We start from the raw sequence: 15,481 nt of genomic DNA, 5'->3' as shown, positions 1-15,481 counted from the left end.
CCTCTTCTGCTCCTATTTCCCGCCTTGCCTTTCCCATCATCTTTCCCTCTTCCCTTGTCACCTCCCTAAATGCACACCAGTTAACTAGAAAATGAAATAACTGTAAAATAAAATAACCTTATCCTCGTTGTCCCTCTCCGCCCCGCCATCCCTATCATCACAGTTCGAGGTTGAATAATAATAATAATAGGAGAGATACGTAGGTTGTTTGTAGGTCAGGTTACGTCAGCGTATAAAATGGATGCACACACACACACACACACACACACACACACGAGTATATATGTATATGTCTATTCCCTTCTTCCTTCCTTCCTTCCCATTTTCTTCTTTACTTGTTTTCTCCTTCCCATCAGTGTCTCCTTTTCCTCTATTTTCAGACTCTTTTTCCTTTTCCTCCATTTTCAGCTTTTATATCTTTCTCCATTATTGCAACTCTTTTCTGCCTATCGTTCCCTAATAATAAAGACTCAGGTGTGACTTCTATCCTCTATTTTAATTATTATATCACAACTCAATTGAGGCCCCTTTCACACTTGCCCGCGTATCCTTTCAGACGGCGCGGGTGAAAACTGGCCGCCGCCCGCACGAAGGTGGAAGGGGGCGGGAAAGACAGGAAATGTAATGAAAGCCAGGGAAAGAAGGTCATCTGGAGGAAGGGAGAGACAAAAATAGAGCTGGAGGAGGAAGGGAGATAAAGGAATAAAATTAATAAAATGAAAGACCTAAAATTAAGATAGATGGCAGAGTGAAAAGGGAGAGGGAAGAGGAGGAAGTAAACACGAGGGAGAAGAGCATCAAAATTCTTCCTATAAATAAAGTTAAAAATAAAAAGTGAAACAGGAAAATGAACGCACGAAAAATCACATTGAAATCAACCAGGATACTGAAGGAGTTTTCTTTCGCGGCGTGTGAAAACTCACATTGAACACTGTACCCTTTGCTGCTATGCGGGCCCACAGACGACCCAAGGGGGGCCCGCGTTGAATTTCGTCCGCGGCGTGTGAAAGGGACCTTTTTAACCCGGTAGCAGCGACGGGCCAAATTTGCGGCTTTACCGTGTACCAGCGACGGGCCAAATTTCTGCCATGATAAAACCTTCGAAAATAGATGATGCATAAACTGATCACACATGCGTTGATATATATTATGAAATGGTTTGCGTGAGTGATGATTCTTTCTCATTATTTTACTTAGAGGGCCCTTAACCTAACCTAATCTAACCTAACCTAGGGAACACCGCGTTATAACACCAGTGGGTACTCATGTGTTGGTATGTGGCATTTTTTTTTATTTTGTACTTGATATACACCTCAGAGCCACCTAAATATAAATATACTGTACATATCATGGAAATATCTATGTGTGAAAGATGAGAACAAGAGCTTAGAATCCTACACCCATAACAACATTGAAGCTGGCTGGGGTCAATCCTGGGCCCACGAATTCTAGGTTAGGCGCTAACCACTACAGCGCGGACATAGTGCGGGGCTGATGGCCGGATTGTTAAACACTTTCTCGCCCAAGCACACATATTTGGCAAGGCTTTCATAGGAGTTGTGGGCCTTTCCAGGGGTAGTTTAATAACCCTGGTGGTAGTTTGACCCTTCTTCTGTACCATGAACCTACAAAAACACTCATTGGAACCCGACTGATCTCCGTTTTGGCCTTTGGATTTTGTTGATGTGAGAGGCAGGGCCGTTTAAGAATACCAACCTGAGTGTACTGATTTCCCTATGGTCCCTCCCTTTGTATTGGTCCTAATTATATGTTTATCATGAATTCCTTCCTTTCCTCCTTCCACTCATGCCTCACACCCTTGCTGCTCTTACGCCACACTCAGGTCATGTCCCCTACACACTAAATAAGGGAATACAATCAAATATTTCAGGTTACTTTTTCTCCCATCCCATTAATTCATCATAGCTCATTACACCATAGATTTTTTTTATCTCTCAACCTTTCTTTTACATTATTAGAGTGAGAGAGATATCCCATGTTTCTCCTATTCAACCCTTCTTTTACATTGAACATATGAACGCAAGGGGTCCACAAAAAGCCCACTGACCTATACCTGGCAGCCCTTCTACCTACCGTGAGTGGCAGTTTAGCACCTAGAGTAAGAGAAATATCCTATGTTTCTCCTATTTAAGGTTTCAATTAATTACACCCCTAAATTAATACTACTTCACAAATCACAGTTAGTCTTTCCCTCAACCCCACCCAGTTATCAGCAACATCTACTGATTGTACCTAGCAACGCCTCACAACCCAACACATCCTTAGCTGCTTGATAAAATATGGTCATCCCTCAAATAGTACGGTTTCCAGTACCTCGGTTTTGGTTTTATGTGGATTTTTATAGATTTTTTTAGGGTTTTTAAATTTCCCGACAAGCAGGAAATTTGAATATCCTTAAATCTTCCTTGACAATCCGTATAAAACTGAAACCCAACTATAGGAAACCGTACTATTTGAGGGGCGACTAAACTTCAAAATTACATCATGCTTCCACCATATATTAACAACTTATAGGAACATCTAGCAACTGTTACTTATTGTTCCTTTTCTCCCTTAATGCAGCCATAAGACTCTTCCCTTAGCTGCTCAATCACATACTTCACAATTAGCTGTACTGTATATACTCATGCAGAAATCTACCTTTTTGAATAATATTTCTATGGTCACTTTTCTTGAGACTTCCATTCACTCTACCGGCAAATATATCAGAGCCTTGAGAAGAATTTTTAACATAATTTTTAACATAGCCTAGCCCTGCACCTTGCCACACACTCTCAACACCTCTTGCTTCCTCTGCAGCCGCCACTACCCCATAGGCCAGTGAAAAACAATAGCGTCGATCGCCGCCATTGGTAACGATCAAAACAAGCAGTGACTGTGAAAGCAGCCCCTAGTAACTGTTAGCTAGTGTTCCTTCCTTCCCTTCACGCAGGCAGGCAACACATCCTTCTGGCCTGCTCTGTGCCTCCTCCCTTACTCCTCCACCTCCTTCAGTTTGACCAGCGAGGCGTTCTTGGCCACACTCTGCCCCGGCGTGAAAAGGACCTTCTCCACCACACCAGCACTGCTTGCCTTGATCACATACTGCAAGGAGAGGAGAGAAGAGCTGATGGTTGGATGCTCATAAGAGAAGAGCTGATTGTTGGATGCTCATAAGAGAAGAGCTGATTGTTGGATGCTCATAAGAGAAGAGCTGATTGTTGGATGCTCAAAAGAGAAGAGCTGATTGTTGGATGCCCATAAGAGAAGAGCTGATTGTTGGATGCTCATAAGAGAAGAGCTGATTGTTGGATGCTCAAAAGAGAAGAGCTGATTGTTGGATGCTCAAAAGAGAAGAGCTGATGGTTGGATGCTCATAAGAGAAGAGTTGATTGTTGGATGCTCATAAGAGAAGAGCTGATTGTTGGATGCTCACAGACCTTCAGTGTATGAAAAGAGCAATCAATATCAATGAGAACTGGATTGAATTAACATTATTCTTGCACTAGAAAGAAAAGACCAAGCAGTGTTAAGGTATATATTTAAAAGAGTAAGTTATGTGAAGAGAAAAAATGCTCCACTGGTATTAGTAAGTGATATTGAAGAGATTGGGAAGGAGTGAGAAGTAAGGAAAGAAGGATTAGAGATATAAGACAATTAATAAATAAGTAGTCATAAGCTAAAGTTCAAAGCAAGAAGTTAACCCGGTAGCAGCGATGGGCCAAATTTGTGGCTTTACCGTGTAGCAGCAACGGGCCAAATTTGTGGCTTTACCGTGTAGCAGCGACGGGCCAAATTTGTGGCTTTACCGTGTAGCAGCAATGGGCCAAATTTGTGGCTTTACCGTGTAGCAGCAACGGCCCAAATTTGTGGCTTTACCGTAGTAGCAACGGGCCAAATTTGTGGCTTTACCGTGTAGCAGCAACGGGCCAAATTTGTGGCTTTACCGTGTAGCAGCGATGGGCCAAATTTGTGGCTTTACCGTGTAGCAGCGATGGGCCAAATTTGTGGCTTTACCGTGTAGCAGTGACGGGCCAAATTTGTGGCTTTACCGTGTAGCAGCGACGGGCCAAATTTGTGGCTTTACCGTGTAGCAGCAATGGGCCAAATTTGTGGCTTTACCGTGTAGCAGCGACGGGCCAAATTTGTGGCTTTACCGTGTAGCAGCGACGGGCCAAATTTGTGGCTTTACCGTGTAGCAGCAACGGGCCAAATTTGTGGCTTTACCGTGTAGCAGCGACGGGCCAAATTTGTGCCATGATATAAGCCCCCAAAAAAAGATGATACATAATCTGATCACAAATGCTTTGATATATATTATGAAATGGTTTGTGTGAGGGGTGATTTTTTCTCCTCTTTCTCGCTTAGAGGGACCATTAAGAAACATGATCCCCGCTGCTACCGGGTTAAGGTTACTATGACAGAGCAGCTATAGGGCAAGGCCAGCACTCACCTCCATCTTCATGGCGATCATCACCACCAGGGGGTCACCAGCAGCCACCGTCTGGCCGGGCGACACAAACACCTTCTCCACAACGCCAGGCATGGGGGCCACGGCACCGCCACTTGCGCCGATCACCTTGCCAAGCTCGGACTCAAACTTTGGGGCCGGCACACTGACCTTCCAGCCGCCACTCTGGAAGGGAGAAACAAAAAGAGATTTATAGCAAAGCATAATTTTTTTTTTATTTATTTATTTTTTTACAGCAAAGGAGGCAGCTCAAGGGCACACAAAAAAGAAAACAATAATAAAAAAAAAAGCCTGCTACTCGATTCATGAAGGTGGTGGTTAATATCAATATGCCAATAACAACAGAAAAAGTTACTCTGTCAAAATCTTTTATACTAATTTGATCAATGTTTCTTTGGTATCCTCCTCTGTATCTCTTACTGGGAGAAGCATGTCAAAGATATCTCAAACTTATATCTTTCATCTTGCTCTTGGTCTGTCTCCTTCACATTAATAAGAAGCAAGAACAAAGAGCTACTTCAGAACACAACCATGAGGAAAATGAGAGAAAGTAAAGAAAGGAGGAAATAAGAGAAAAAAGATCAAATGGGAAATAAAGAAAGATAAAAGAAAAAGAGAAAGGACACAAGAGAGAAACAGTGAGAAAGGAAAACAGGAGGAGTAGGAGAAAAGAATAAAAGTGAAATAAAGACACTGAACACACAACACTGCACATCCCCGCCCACCTGTGTGAAGAGATATGTGTCCCGGCCGTCCAGCACCACACACGACCTGGCGATGGAGCCGTCCACAGAGACAGAGAGGAGGCGTGTGTTGTTGTCCAGCACCAGGGAGCCGCTCACCTCAAAGCTCTCGCCGCCCACGGTCATGCAGTACTTGCCCTCGCCCAAGTACTCCACCCTGACCTCCTCCACTGCAAGACACAAGACAGTTGGAAAGTTTCGTTTAGTCGGCGCAACATCTGTGATCATATGCCGGAGAGGGACAGAAGGGGAAGGAATTATAGGAGAAGGGAACAGACCCCAGGAGACAGGACACAACCCCCCATTAATACCTGGTACCCATTCACTGCTGGGTGGACAGGGGTATAGGGTATCAGAAAAGCCGCCCAAATTTTTCCACTCCGCCCGGGAATCGAACCCGGGCTCTCTCGGTTGTGAGCTGAGTGTGCTAACCACTGCACCACGAAGCCCCTGTGTTGGTGTTGATGCTCACCTTTGCCCTCGCAGGTGAGTGGCAGAGTGCGGACGAGTGTGTGGTTGATCCTGGGTGTGGGGGAGGGGCGGAAGGGTGAGGTGGGGTCTTGTGAGGCAGCCACCTTGCGGATTCCCTCCAGCTCCTCCTCCAACACCTGGGCCAAGGCTGCCTGTGGGGGTAGCATGTGAAAGTTAGCACACACACACACACACACACACACACACACACACACACACACACACACACACACACACACACACACACACACACACTTCCCAAACAGAAGCATTGAACTGTGGAATAGACTGGAGAAGGTGGTGGTTTGTGCAAGAAACATTCATGATTTTAAGGAAAAGTTGGATAAGAGAGGATATGGAGACGGGACAGCGCGAGTGTAGCTCTTTTCCCGGATGTCATAAATAGGCAACTAGGTAAATAAATACACACACACACACACACACACACACACACACACACACACACACACACACACACACACACACATATGCAAACACCACACAATCAGGCCATAGTAAATTATATAAACACACATACATCAACACATACATCCATGCGTTTTTTCTTTCTGATAGTAGAAGAAACAGCTCAAGGGCAACGGCAAAAAGATAACATAAAAGCCTGCCCTGCACTGCTCCTATAAAACTTACAGCAGTCTTATACACACAGTTTTGTAATATAAACAAGTTACATCACAACAGTTCACATGATATATAAGCTGAAAACTCATCACTAAAATTCCACAGATCACTAAACTGTAAAAATCTGAGTCCATATCCTTCCCTTCCTCATTATCCTTTCTCCTTTCCTTCCTTCCCAACACCACCAACACAGAACAACAGGGACAGACAGCAGACAACACAGAAAGAACGCACACCCAGTATATAAGGTGGAAGCAGTGAGTTTGCAGTGTAATCATAATGTTCTTCCTTTTCTATTCTTCTTCAACCCCAAATTAAACCCACCCGCTGCATTGGCACAGATTTGGCTTTCACTGGTAGCCTGGTAACATATACATAGTCCCAGGTCTTTTTCTGCCTCTGTGGTGGATAGTGGAGTGTTTCCCATGTGGTATCGGTGTGCTGGATATCCCCTCCCATGGTGCAGGACTTTACATTTTTCTTCACTGAATTGTAGCAGCCACTTTTTGTTCCATTTGTGTAGCTTGATGTCTTATTGTAGGAAATCCACAGTCAAGGGGTTAAGAGGAACAGATCGCAAATAGCCCAACAGCAGCACCCACCTGACACAGCAGTTGCTTGGTGGGCGTCCTGGCTGGGAAGAGCGCCTGGTAGTGCTCGGGGATGAAGTCTGTGCTCACGTCGCCAGCCTGGAAGCTCGGGTGGGTGGCGAGGCTTATCAGGAAGTCCACATTGGTGCTGAGGCCAACGATCTGTGTGAAAAGGTTTGTTAATTGACATCACTTCCAATTTTAGGAGCAGTATGTAGCGGGCTTTTTTTTTTTTTTATTATTGTTTTTTTTACGCCAATGCACTGTCTCCTCTGCTGTAAAAAAAATAATAAATGCTACCTTGTTTGTTTGTTTTACGGATCAAGGTTCTGGAAATGAGTGTTATGGAAGGAAGGGTCTGATATCTGGCAACACTCCCCTCCAATGACTGTTTTCTCCTTTCTTTTTATGGATCAAGGTTCTGGAAATGAGTGTTATGGAAGGGTCTGATATCTGGCAACACTCCCCTCCAATGACTGTTTCTTCCTTTCTTTTTATGGATCAAGGTTCTGGAAATGAGTGTTATGGAAGGGTCTGATATCTGGCAACACTCCCCTCCAATGACTGTTTTCTCCTTCCTTTTTATGGATCAAGGTTCTGGAAATGAGTGTTGTGGAAGGAAGGGTCTGATATCTGGCAACACTCCCCTCCAATGACTGTTTTCTCCTTCCTTTTTATGGATCAAGGTTCTGGAAATGAGTGTTATGGAAGGAAGGGTCTGATATCTGGCAACACTCCCCTTCAATGACTGTTTTCTCCTTCCTTTTTACGGATCAAGGTTCTGGAAATGAGTGTAATGGAAGGAAGGGTCTGATGTCTGGCAACACTCCCCTCCAATGACTGTTTTCTCCTTCCTTTTTATGGATCAAGGTTCTGGAAATGAGTTTTATATCTATTACCCACCAACACTCCCCTACAATGACTGTCTTCCTCTCTTTTCTTGTCCTTACATCCTCTATTTAACATGAGAGAGGTATCACAGAAATTCAGAGCACCCACCCACTTAGGGACTCACATTGTACTGGGAGAGACAGGTGGTGAGCTTGTTGAGTGCAGTGTTGCGATCATGACCCCACACCACTAGCTTGGCAATCATGGGGTCATAGTGGACAGACACCTCATCGCCCTGCCGCACCCCTGTCTCTATCCTCACGTCCTGGCTCGGTGCTGGCGTGGAGAGGTGGGTGAGCGGGCCGGCACCAGGGAGGAAGCCAGCGTTGGGGTCCTCGGCGTATATCCGCGCCTCAAAACTGTGCCCGGAAAGCTTTATTTCGTCCTGTGTGAGTGGTAGGGGCTCCCCGGCTGCTACCTGTGAAAGAAAACGGAAATGCAGTAAGTCTATTTGATTATCCTGTATTCAATTAGTCTTATTTACCATATATGTTCAACAGCAACCCAATGCCACCAGACAACACCTGGAAAATGTCAGCCCCTCCACCCACATGCAATGCTACACATGCCCTCCACAACAAGCTCAGTACACATCGCTCCACCCCTTTCCATGCTTTCCTTTCCTTCCACTCCATTCTTTTCTAACACTCCCTTTTCCATTCTTTCCTAACACTCCCTTTCATCCTTTCCATTCTTTCCTAACACTCCCTTTCATCCTTTCCTTTCCCTCCACTCCATCCTTTCTTAACATCCCTTTTCCATCCTTTCCTTTCCTGCCAACTCTTTTCTATGCTTTCCTTTCATACCACTGTTATCAAGGGTATCAAAGGTAGACTAAAGTAAAACACACCAAACACCACTTGACAACACCCACCCACTTCTTAGCAAGGTATTTCAAAGGGTATCGAAGGTAGACTAAATTAAAGCATAACAAAGAACACTTGAAGGCACTCACCCTGAGCTGCCACTCCACCAGGTCCGTGTTGGTGATCATCTCGGAGACCGGATGCTCAACCTGCAGCCGCGTGTTCATCTCCATGAAGTAGAAGTTGTGTGACGGGTCGAGGATGAACTCCACCGTGCCTGCCCCAACGTAGCCCACCGCCCGGGCTGCCCGCACCGCTGCCTCACCCAGCGAACGCCGCACATCCCACGTCAGGCCGGGCTGGGAGATTGGTATGGGATAAGGCATGGATTGAGGTGATTAGACTACAGGCAGGTATATCTAAGCCCCACTGTCCTAACTGTCCTGGATGGATGGATGAATGAATGAATGAATGAATGAATGAATGAATGAATGAATGAATGAATGGATGGATGGATGGATGGATGGAAGGATGAATGGAAAGAAAGGGAAGAATGATTAACTGATTGACTAACTTTACTGAGCACAAATATATAGGTGATTCTTACTTCCTGTAATGTTCTTTGACAGAGGAGATTATATTTAGTCCGGAGAATTTGACATCAACCACAAGAAACAGAAAACAGAGAAAGATAAAAGATAATCATGAATAATAAGACTCCACACACAGCCCTCCACAGCCTGCCGGCCACACACTCACTGCGGGCGCCTCCTCGATGATCTTCTGGTGTCGGCGCTGCACGGAACAGTCACGCTCAAACAGATACACGTAGTTGTTGTGCTGGTCACCAAACACCTGCCAACACATGGGACATTATAAGGACTGGCACCACTATAAAAAAAATAAGGAACATGTAGCTGACGTGCTGGAGCCAGACTCACTATACCACTTACAAGACCTGTCATTGGTAAGTCTCTGGTAAATCTGTCCTCTATGAATGCTCCTTGTGTTTAGGGAGCTCCCATGACAGTGAATGAAGTACTGACCAGGCCATCACTTCATTCAGTGCCGTCAGAGTCACCTAAAGATTAAGTGTTCATAGTGGATGGAGTTATCAGAGGACTTTCGAACGACAGGTCTCATAAGGCATGATGATTCTGTCCTCTGGTCACCAAACACCTCTGGAAAGGCGGATTTTCTTATAGGCTTCTCAAACTAACGCTTTCTCTACATAGTTTGTCCTGCACCACACACGGAACAGTATAAGGAGATAGCGTTCCTAACTGTTGTTCTGTGTTAAGTGTCATATGTTAAGACTGCTCCTTTTTCTTCTCTTCTTCTTTTTGTTCAATGCCCTTATTTTCCCTTATGGGGTTGGATGGACTATGGGTCACTTTCACAGTCACTTCGTTTGTTTTGATCGTTACCAAGGGCGGCGATCGACGCTATGGTATTGCCGCATGAAACTGGCCTATGGGGTAGTGGCGGCTGCAGAGGAAGCGAGAGGTGTTGAGAGCGTGTGGCAAGGTGCGGGGCTAGGCTAACCCCGCAGCCGCCACTTCCCGATCGCCCAGTTGGTAACGATCAACACAAACAAAATGACTGTGAAAGCAACCCAGTGAGTCTCTTCTACTCTTAGTGACCTCTTTCATCTATGTTTTTCACCCATAAGTTGTCTCCTTTGATGAAAAATAATAATAATAAAGAAATGAATCACACAGCCTTACCTGCACCTCCACGTGGCGCGGACGCTCCACAAACTTCTCAATGAGCATCACCTCATCGCCAAAGGACTTCATGGCCTCACGCCGCGCCGACTCCAGCTGCTCCTTGAACTCCTCGGGCTTCATGGCGATCCTCATGCCCTGGGTGGGAAGCAGGTCAATTTATGATGCTGTGGTTTAAGAAATGTTACAGAAAATGAACTCTCTGATATGGAACTTATTGTAATTTTTTTTATACTCTTAACCCGGTAGCAGCAACGGGCCAAATTTGTGGCTTTACCGTGTAGCAGCGACAGGTCAAATTTGTGGCTTTACCGTGTAGCAGCGACGGGTCAAATTTGTGGCTTTACCGTGTAGCAGCGACGGGTCAAATTTGTGGCTTTACCGTGTAGCAGCGACGGGTCAAATTTGTGGCTTTACCGTGTAGCAGCGACGGGTCAAATTTGTGGCTTTACCGTGTAGCAGCGACGGGTCAAATTTGTGGCTTTACCGTGTAGCAGCGACGGGTCAAATTTGTGGCTTTACCGTGTAGCAGCGACGGGTCAAATTTGTGGCTTCACCGTGTAGCAGCGACGGGTCAAATTTGTGGCTTTACCGTGTAGCAGCGACGGGCCAAATTTGTGCCTTTACCGTGTAGCAGTGACGGGCCAAATTTGTGGCTTTACCGTGTAGCAGTGACGGGCCAAATTTGTGGCTTTACCGTGTAGCAGCGACGGGCCAAATTTGTGGCTTTACCGTGAATCTTTATCTCCTCTTAGTCTCAATATTTCTGCCATTTTCCAGCCTCACTCATTTCTTCACAACTTCTTTATCTGCAGTCCATGTCTCACCTTCCCTCAACCCCTTCAAACAGTAGTTGGAAAGTTTTGTTTAGTCGGCGCAACATCTGTGGTCATATGCCGGAGAGAGACAGAAGGGGAAGGAATTATAGAAGGGAACAGACCTCAGGAGACGGGACACAACCCCCGATTAATACCTGGTACCCATTCACTGCTGGGTGGACAGGGGCGTAGGGTATCGGAAAAGCCGCCCAAATTTTTCCAACTCACCCGGGAATCGAACCTGGGCTCTCTCGATTGTGAGCCGAGTGTGCTAACCACTGCACCATGAAGCCCCCCTTCAAACAGTCTTGGTCTCTTTCTCCCACCCGCACACCCTCTTTCCTTCCCTTCCTTCTTAGTCCTCTCTCCCCATCCCTCAATCAAACACCACCTTACCTTCTTCCTACCACCCCCTAGCCTCCCTCCCTCCCTCCCTTGGCTCACCTTTCCTCCGCCGCCTCTCACAGCCTTGATCATCACTGGGAAGCCTATCTGGTGGGCCTCCGCAGCCAGCCTCTCATCACTCTGCTCCTCGCCGTGGTAACCGCCCACCACCGGCACCGATGCCTCGGACATGATGGCCTTGGAGGTACTGAACAGCAAAGCGAAGAGATGAAAAAGTGAATTGACGGAAGTATCAGATCATATCAACACAACACTGAGGTCATTGGGTGCTCAAATCCAGTCAAAATATAACATACATGGGCATAGTACAACCCCTGACTGACACTGGTACCTGCTCACTACGAGGTGGGCAGGGGCACAGGTGTAAGGAGACCACCCATCCATCTCCACTCCACCCAGGTATGAATAAATAAATAAATACCCGCTTCCTCACCTCTTGATGCCCATGTCTCTGATGGCATTGGCTGGGGGCCCCACAAACACCACCCCTGCCCGGCCACACTCTTCAGCAAACTCAGCATTCTCAGAGAGGAAGCCATAGCCGGGGTGCACCGCCTGGGCCCCGCTGCGTGTTGCCACCTCCAGGATCTTGTCACCCCGCAGGTACGACTCCTGAGAGGCAGCAGGACCAATGTTGTATGCTTCGTCTGCCTGTGAAGGAGAGAAAGAGGGTTAAAGGGGTGTAAGGGGGTTGGTCCAAGTTTTGTGTGACATTTAACCCGGTAGCAGCGACGGGCCAAGTTTGTGGCTTTACCATGTAGCAGCGACGGGCCAAATTTGTGGCTTTACCGTATAGCAGCGACGGGCCAAGTTTGTGGCTTTACCGTGTAGCAGCGACGGGCCAAAGTTTTACCATGTAGCAGCGACGGCCTGTTTGTGGCTTTACCGTGTAGCAGCGACCAATTTTTGGCTTTACCGATGCAGTGACGGGCAGCAAATTTGTGGCTTTACCATGTAGCAGCGAATGGCCAATTTGGCTTTTACCGTGTAGCAGCGACGGGCCAAATTTAAATTGTGGCTTTACCTTGTAGCAGCGACGGGCCAATTTTGTGGCTTTACCGTGTAGCAGCGACGGGCCAAATTTGTGCTTTACCGTGCTAACAGCGAAAATTTGTGGCTTTAAACCTAGATGATACATAAACTGATCACAAATGCTTCGATATATATTATGAAATGGTTTGTGTGAGTGATGATTTTTCTCATTTTTCTCACTTAGAGGAACCATTAAGAAACATGATCCCTGCTGCTACCGGGTTAAAGGTGCAGTTGGGAGCATATTCTAAAGCTACTCATCTCTCCCACTGGCCCCTTGAGCTTGTAGAGGGACAGAAGCCATTACACAGGACACAAGGCAAGGGCAACATCCAGGCTACCACAGTCTCCCTTCCCCAGGTTAGCTCAAGTACCCAATAATCACCAAGCCTAAAAAGGAGAATGACCCGCTAGGTTGGCTGCATGCTAACTCCCCTGGCATGGATTCAAAGCCAGGCCCAATGATTTGTAGCTAGACAGGGGTAGCTAGGCGGAACAGGGATACAAAATGCCTTGCTCTGGCTTTTCACATACATGGGTTGATGCTCTCATACACTGGATCACTGTACTCTCTTCCACCCTACTTTAATAATTTGTAATAATAATACTCTACTATTATTTTCAATCAAACAGCGTTGATGAAGACCAGGACTAGAGATATTTCAAATCAGCACTCGTACACACTAATCAACACACACACACACACACATACACAGATTAAGTGAAGAAATAGTATCGGCGAAGAGTGTACAAAGATTCAAGGAAAAGTTGGATAATTATAGATACGGAGACGGGACCACACAGCATAAGCCCAGGCCCTGTAATATTAAAACTAGGTAAATACAACTAGGTAGGTAAATACATATAATACAGCAATCATTCCGTGTCCCTCACTGACTGCTCGGACAAGCTTCACCTCAGGGCAACCTCACCATCGCCACATGCATGGAGTTCTTGTCCGGGTCAGAGTAGACAGCCACCGTCCGCACCCCAAGCCGGCGGGCAGTGCGCATCACCCGGCAGGCTATCTCCCCGCGGTTGGCGATGACCAGCTTGTTGATGGGGCGGCGGGGGACGGATGACATGTGCTGCAGGCGACACCATGATCCGCCGCCTCCTCCACCACTCCTCACAACCCGCCATCCTCTGAGGGAGTAAAGACGAGCGTTAGTGGATGGTCTCGAGGATATTTTACTGGGCTTTTTATTTTCAGACTCTAAAGTAGGAAGTGGAGTGGTGATTTATGCTTCTAGGGGCTTGTCTTGTGTGTGTGTGTGTGTATGTAATAGTAATAATAATAATAATAATAATAATAATAATGCTGAAAATACACAAAATACAATATAGTGAGTTTCTTGTGATGAGTAATGAGTGAGGAAACATGACAAGAACATAAGAACATAAGAACATAGGGAGACTGCAAGAGGCCGAGTGGGAAACAAAAAAAATAATGAACGAGAAGATGATGAATGAGAAAAAGAGGATAAAGAGGAAGAGAATGGCAAAATGAGAAGGGTAGGAGAAGAGAAGAGGGAAAACATGATGAGATACAATGAAGGGAAACAAAACAAAATAATAAACAAGAAAATGAATGAGAAAAGAGGATAAAGAGGAGGAAAATGGCAGAATTAGAAGGTTAGGAGAAGAAGAGGGAAAACATGACTATATAAACAAGGGAAACAAAATAAAATAACACACAATAGGATAAATGAGAAAACAGGATAGAGAGGAAGAGAATGACATAATGGAGTAGCGTAAGACAAGAGAAGACGAATAATAAAACCTCAAGATATAATGTTTGTGGTCATGAGCCGGCGAACCCCTGACCTGACCCTGTAGGAACACCCCCCCGGCCCCCCACCACTACCAAAGAAGAGAGGCCTGGCTAACACACACACCCGCCCTCCCTGCCTCACCAACGCCCAACACAACCATTAAAATAAGTCCTCACAAGCCTAGAAGTCGTCTGCTCGCCCTCAGGATCATGGCGCTGCCTCTGCCCTGGGGGGGAGGGGCACTGTTTACCGCCCTTCTGTGGATACCCTGGTTTTATTCTCTCCTCTAGTGGATTAGTGAATATTTTTGAGTTGTTTTGGCTGATTATATAGTGTAAAATTAGCTAAACAAAGAAGAAAGAATTTTGTGAACCCGTGTAACAGGCGTGCGTTCATGGTCGTTTGTTGTCGTGACCAGCGTGCCAGATTATCGTACTCAGAGCATCGTATTTACCGGTTTCTGACGCCTAACTATTGCCAAGAAACATCAGGAATAAACTATTTTAACGATAATTATAAGTGAATCTCTTTATTAGGGTCCATGAGACATTTTTTGGGTCGGAAGTCGATAAATATGAGGCAGAGTACGACAATCTGGCAACGTTGCTCTCGACTCCCAGCCAAGACCAAGACCAAGAAACTCGAGGCACCTGTACAGCAAGAGCAAGAGCAAGAGCAGCGTTGGACGTCTGTAGGTATGGTTACTTTTATAAGCACAAATAACCTGCTGTTTCATAAGCATTAGCATGTGTGATTAACTAAACTATATACGTATTACTTACAGCGGCAAAAAGATGGTTATATATTCCATTCTTCGGTTCTAAGCACATATAGTCGTCATCACCACAACGTAAGTTAACTTTCTTTCTCTGCTTACTTCTTCAAATCACTTTTTCCTTCCCTCTTTTTCTTTTTGAGCCGTTTTCTTTGATGTAATAAAAAAATGGCCATAAGTTCTTTAATAACAATGCGGGTTCGTCCATACGTTTAATTGACAATGAGACTGGAAACTGAACCACTACTGTATAGCCTACTAGGACAGAGATACCCATTTACTTGACAATGAGACTGGAAACTGAACCACTACTGTATAGCCTACTACGACAGAGA

General features: G+C 45.7%; 1 protein-coding gene across 1 annotated transcript; it reads right to left on the bottom strand.

Moving 5' to 3' along the window:
* Positions 1 to 1,270: 1,270 nt before the first annotated feature.
* Positions 1,271 to 14,627, bottom strand: LOC126986583 (methylcrotonoyl-CoA carboxylase subunit alpha, mitochondrial-like). Its single transcript, XM_050842845.1, has 13 exons — positions 14,548 to 14,627; positions 13,529 to 13,742; positions 11,998 to 12,215; positions 11,604 to 11,751; positions 10,342 to 10,479; positions 9,374 to 9,469; positions 8,764 to 8,973; positions 7,933 to 8,226; positions 6,930 to 7,079; positions 5,687 to 5,837; positions 5,197 to 5,384; positions 4,454 to 4,636; positions 1,271 to 3,105 (listed from the first exon to the last, which is right to left on the bottom strand). Exons 1-13 carry the CDS (start codon positions 14,580 to 14,582, stop codon positions 2,995 to 2,997), a joined length of 2,136 nt encoding a protein of 711 aa, XP_050698802.1. The 5' UTR covers positions 14,583 to 14,627; the 3' UTR covers positions 1,271 to 2,994.
* Between the last annotated feature and the right edge of the window lie 854 nt (positions 14,628 to 15,481).

Source organism: Eriocheir sinensis, chromosome 62, assembly GCF_024679095.1.
Source record: "Eriocheir sinensis breed Jianghai 21 chromosome 62, ASM2467909v1, whole genome shotgun sequence".
NCBI lineage: Eukaryota > Metazoa > Arthropoda > Malacostraca > Decapoda > Varunidae > Eriocheir > Eriocheir sinensis.
This window is presented reverse-complemented; position numbering and strand designations above follow the sequence as displayed.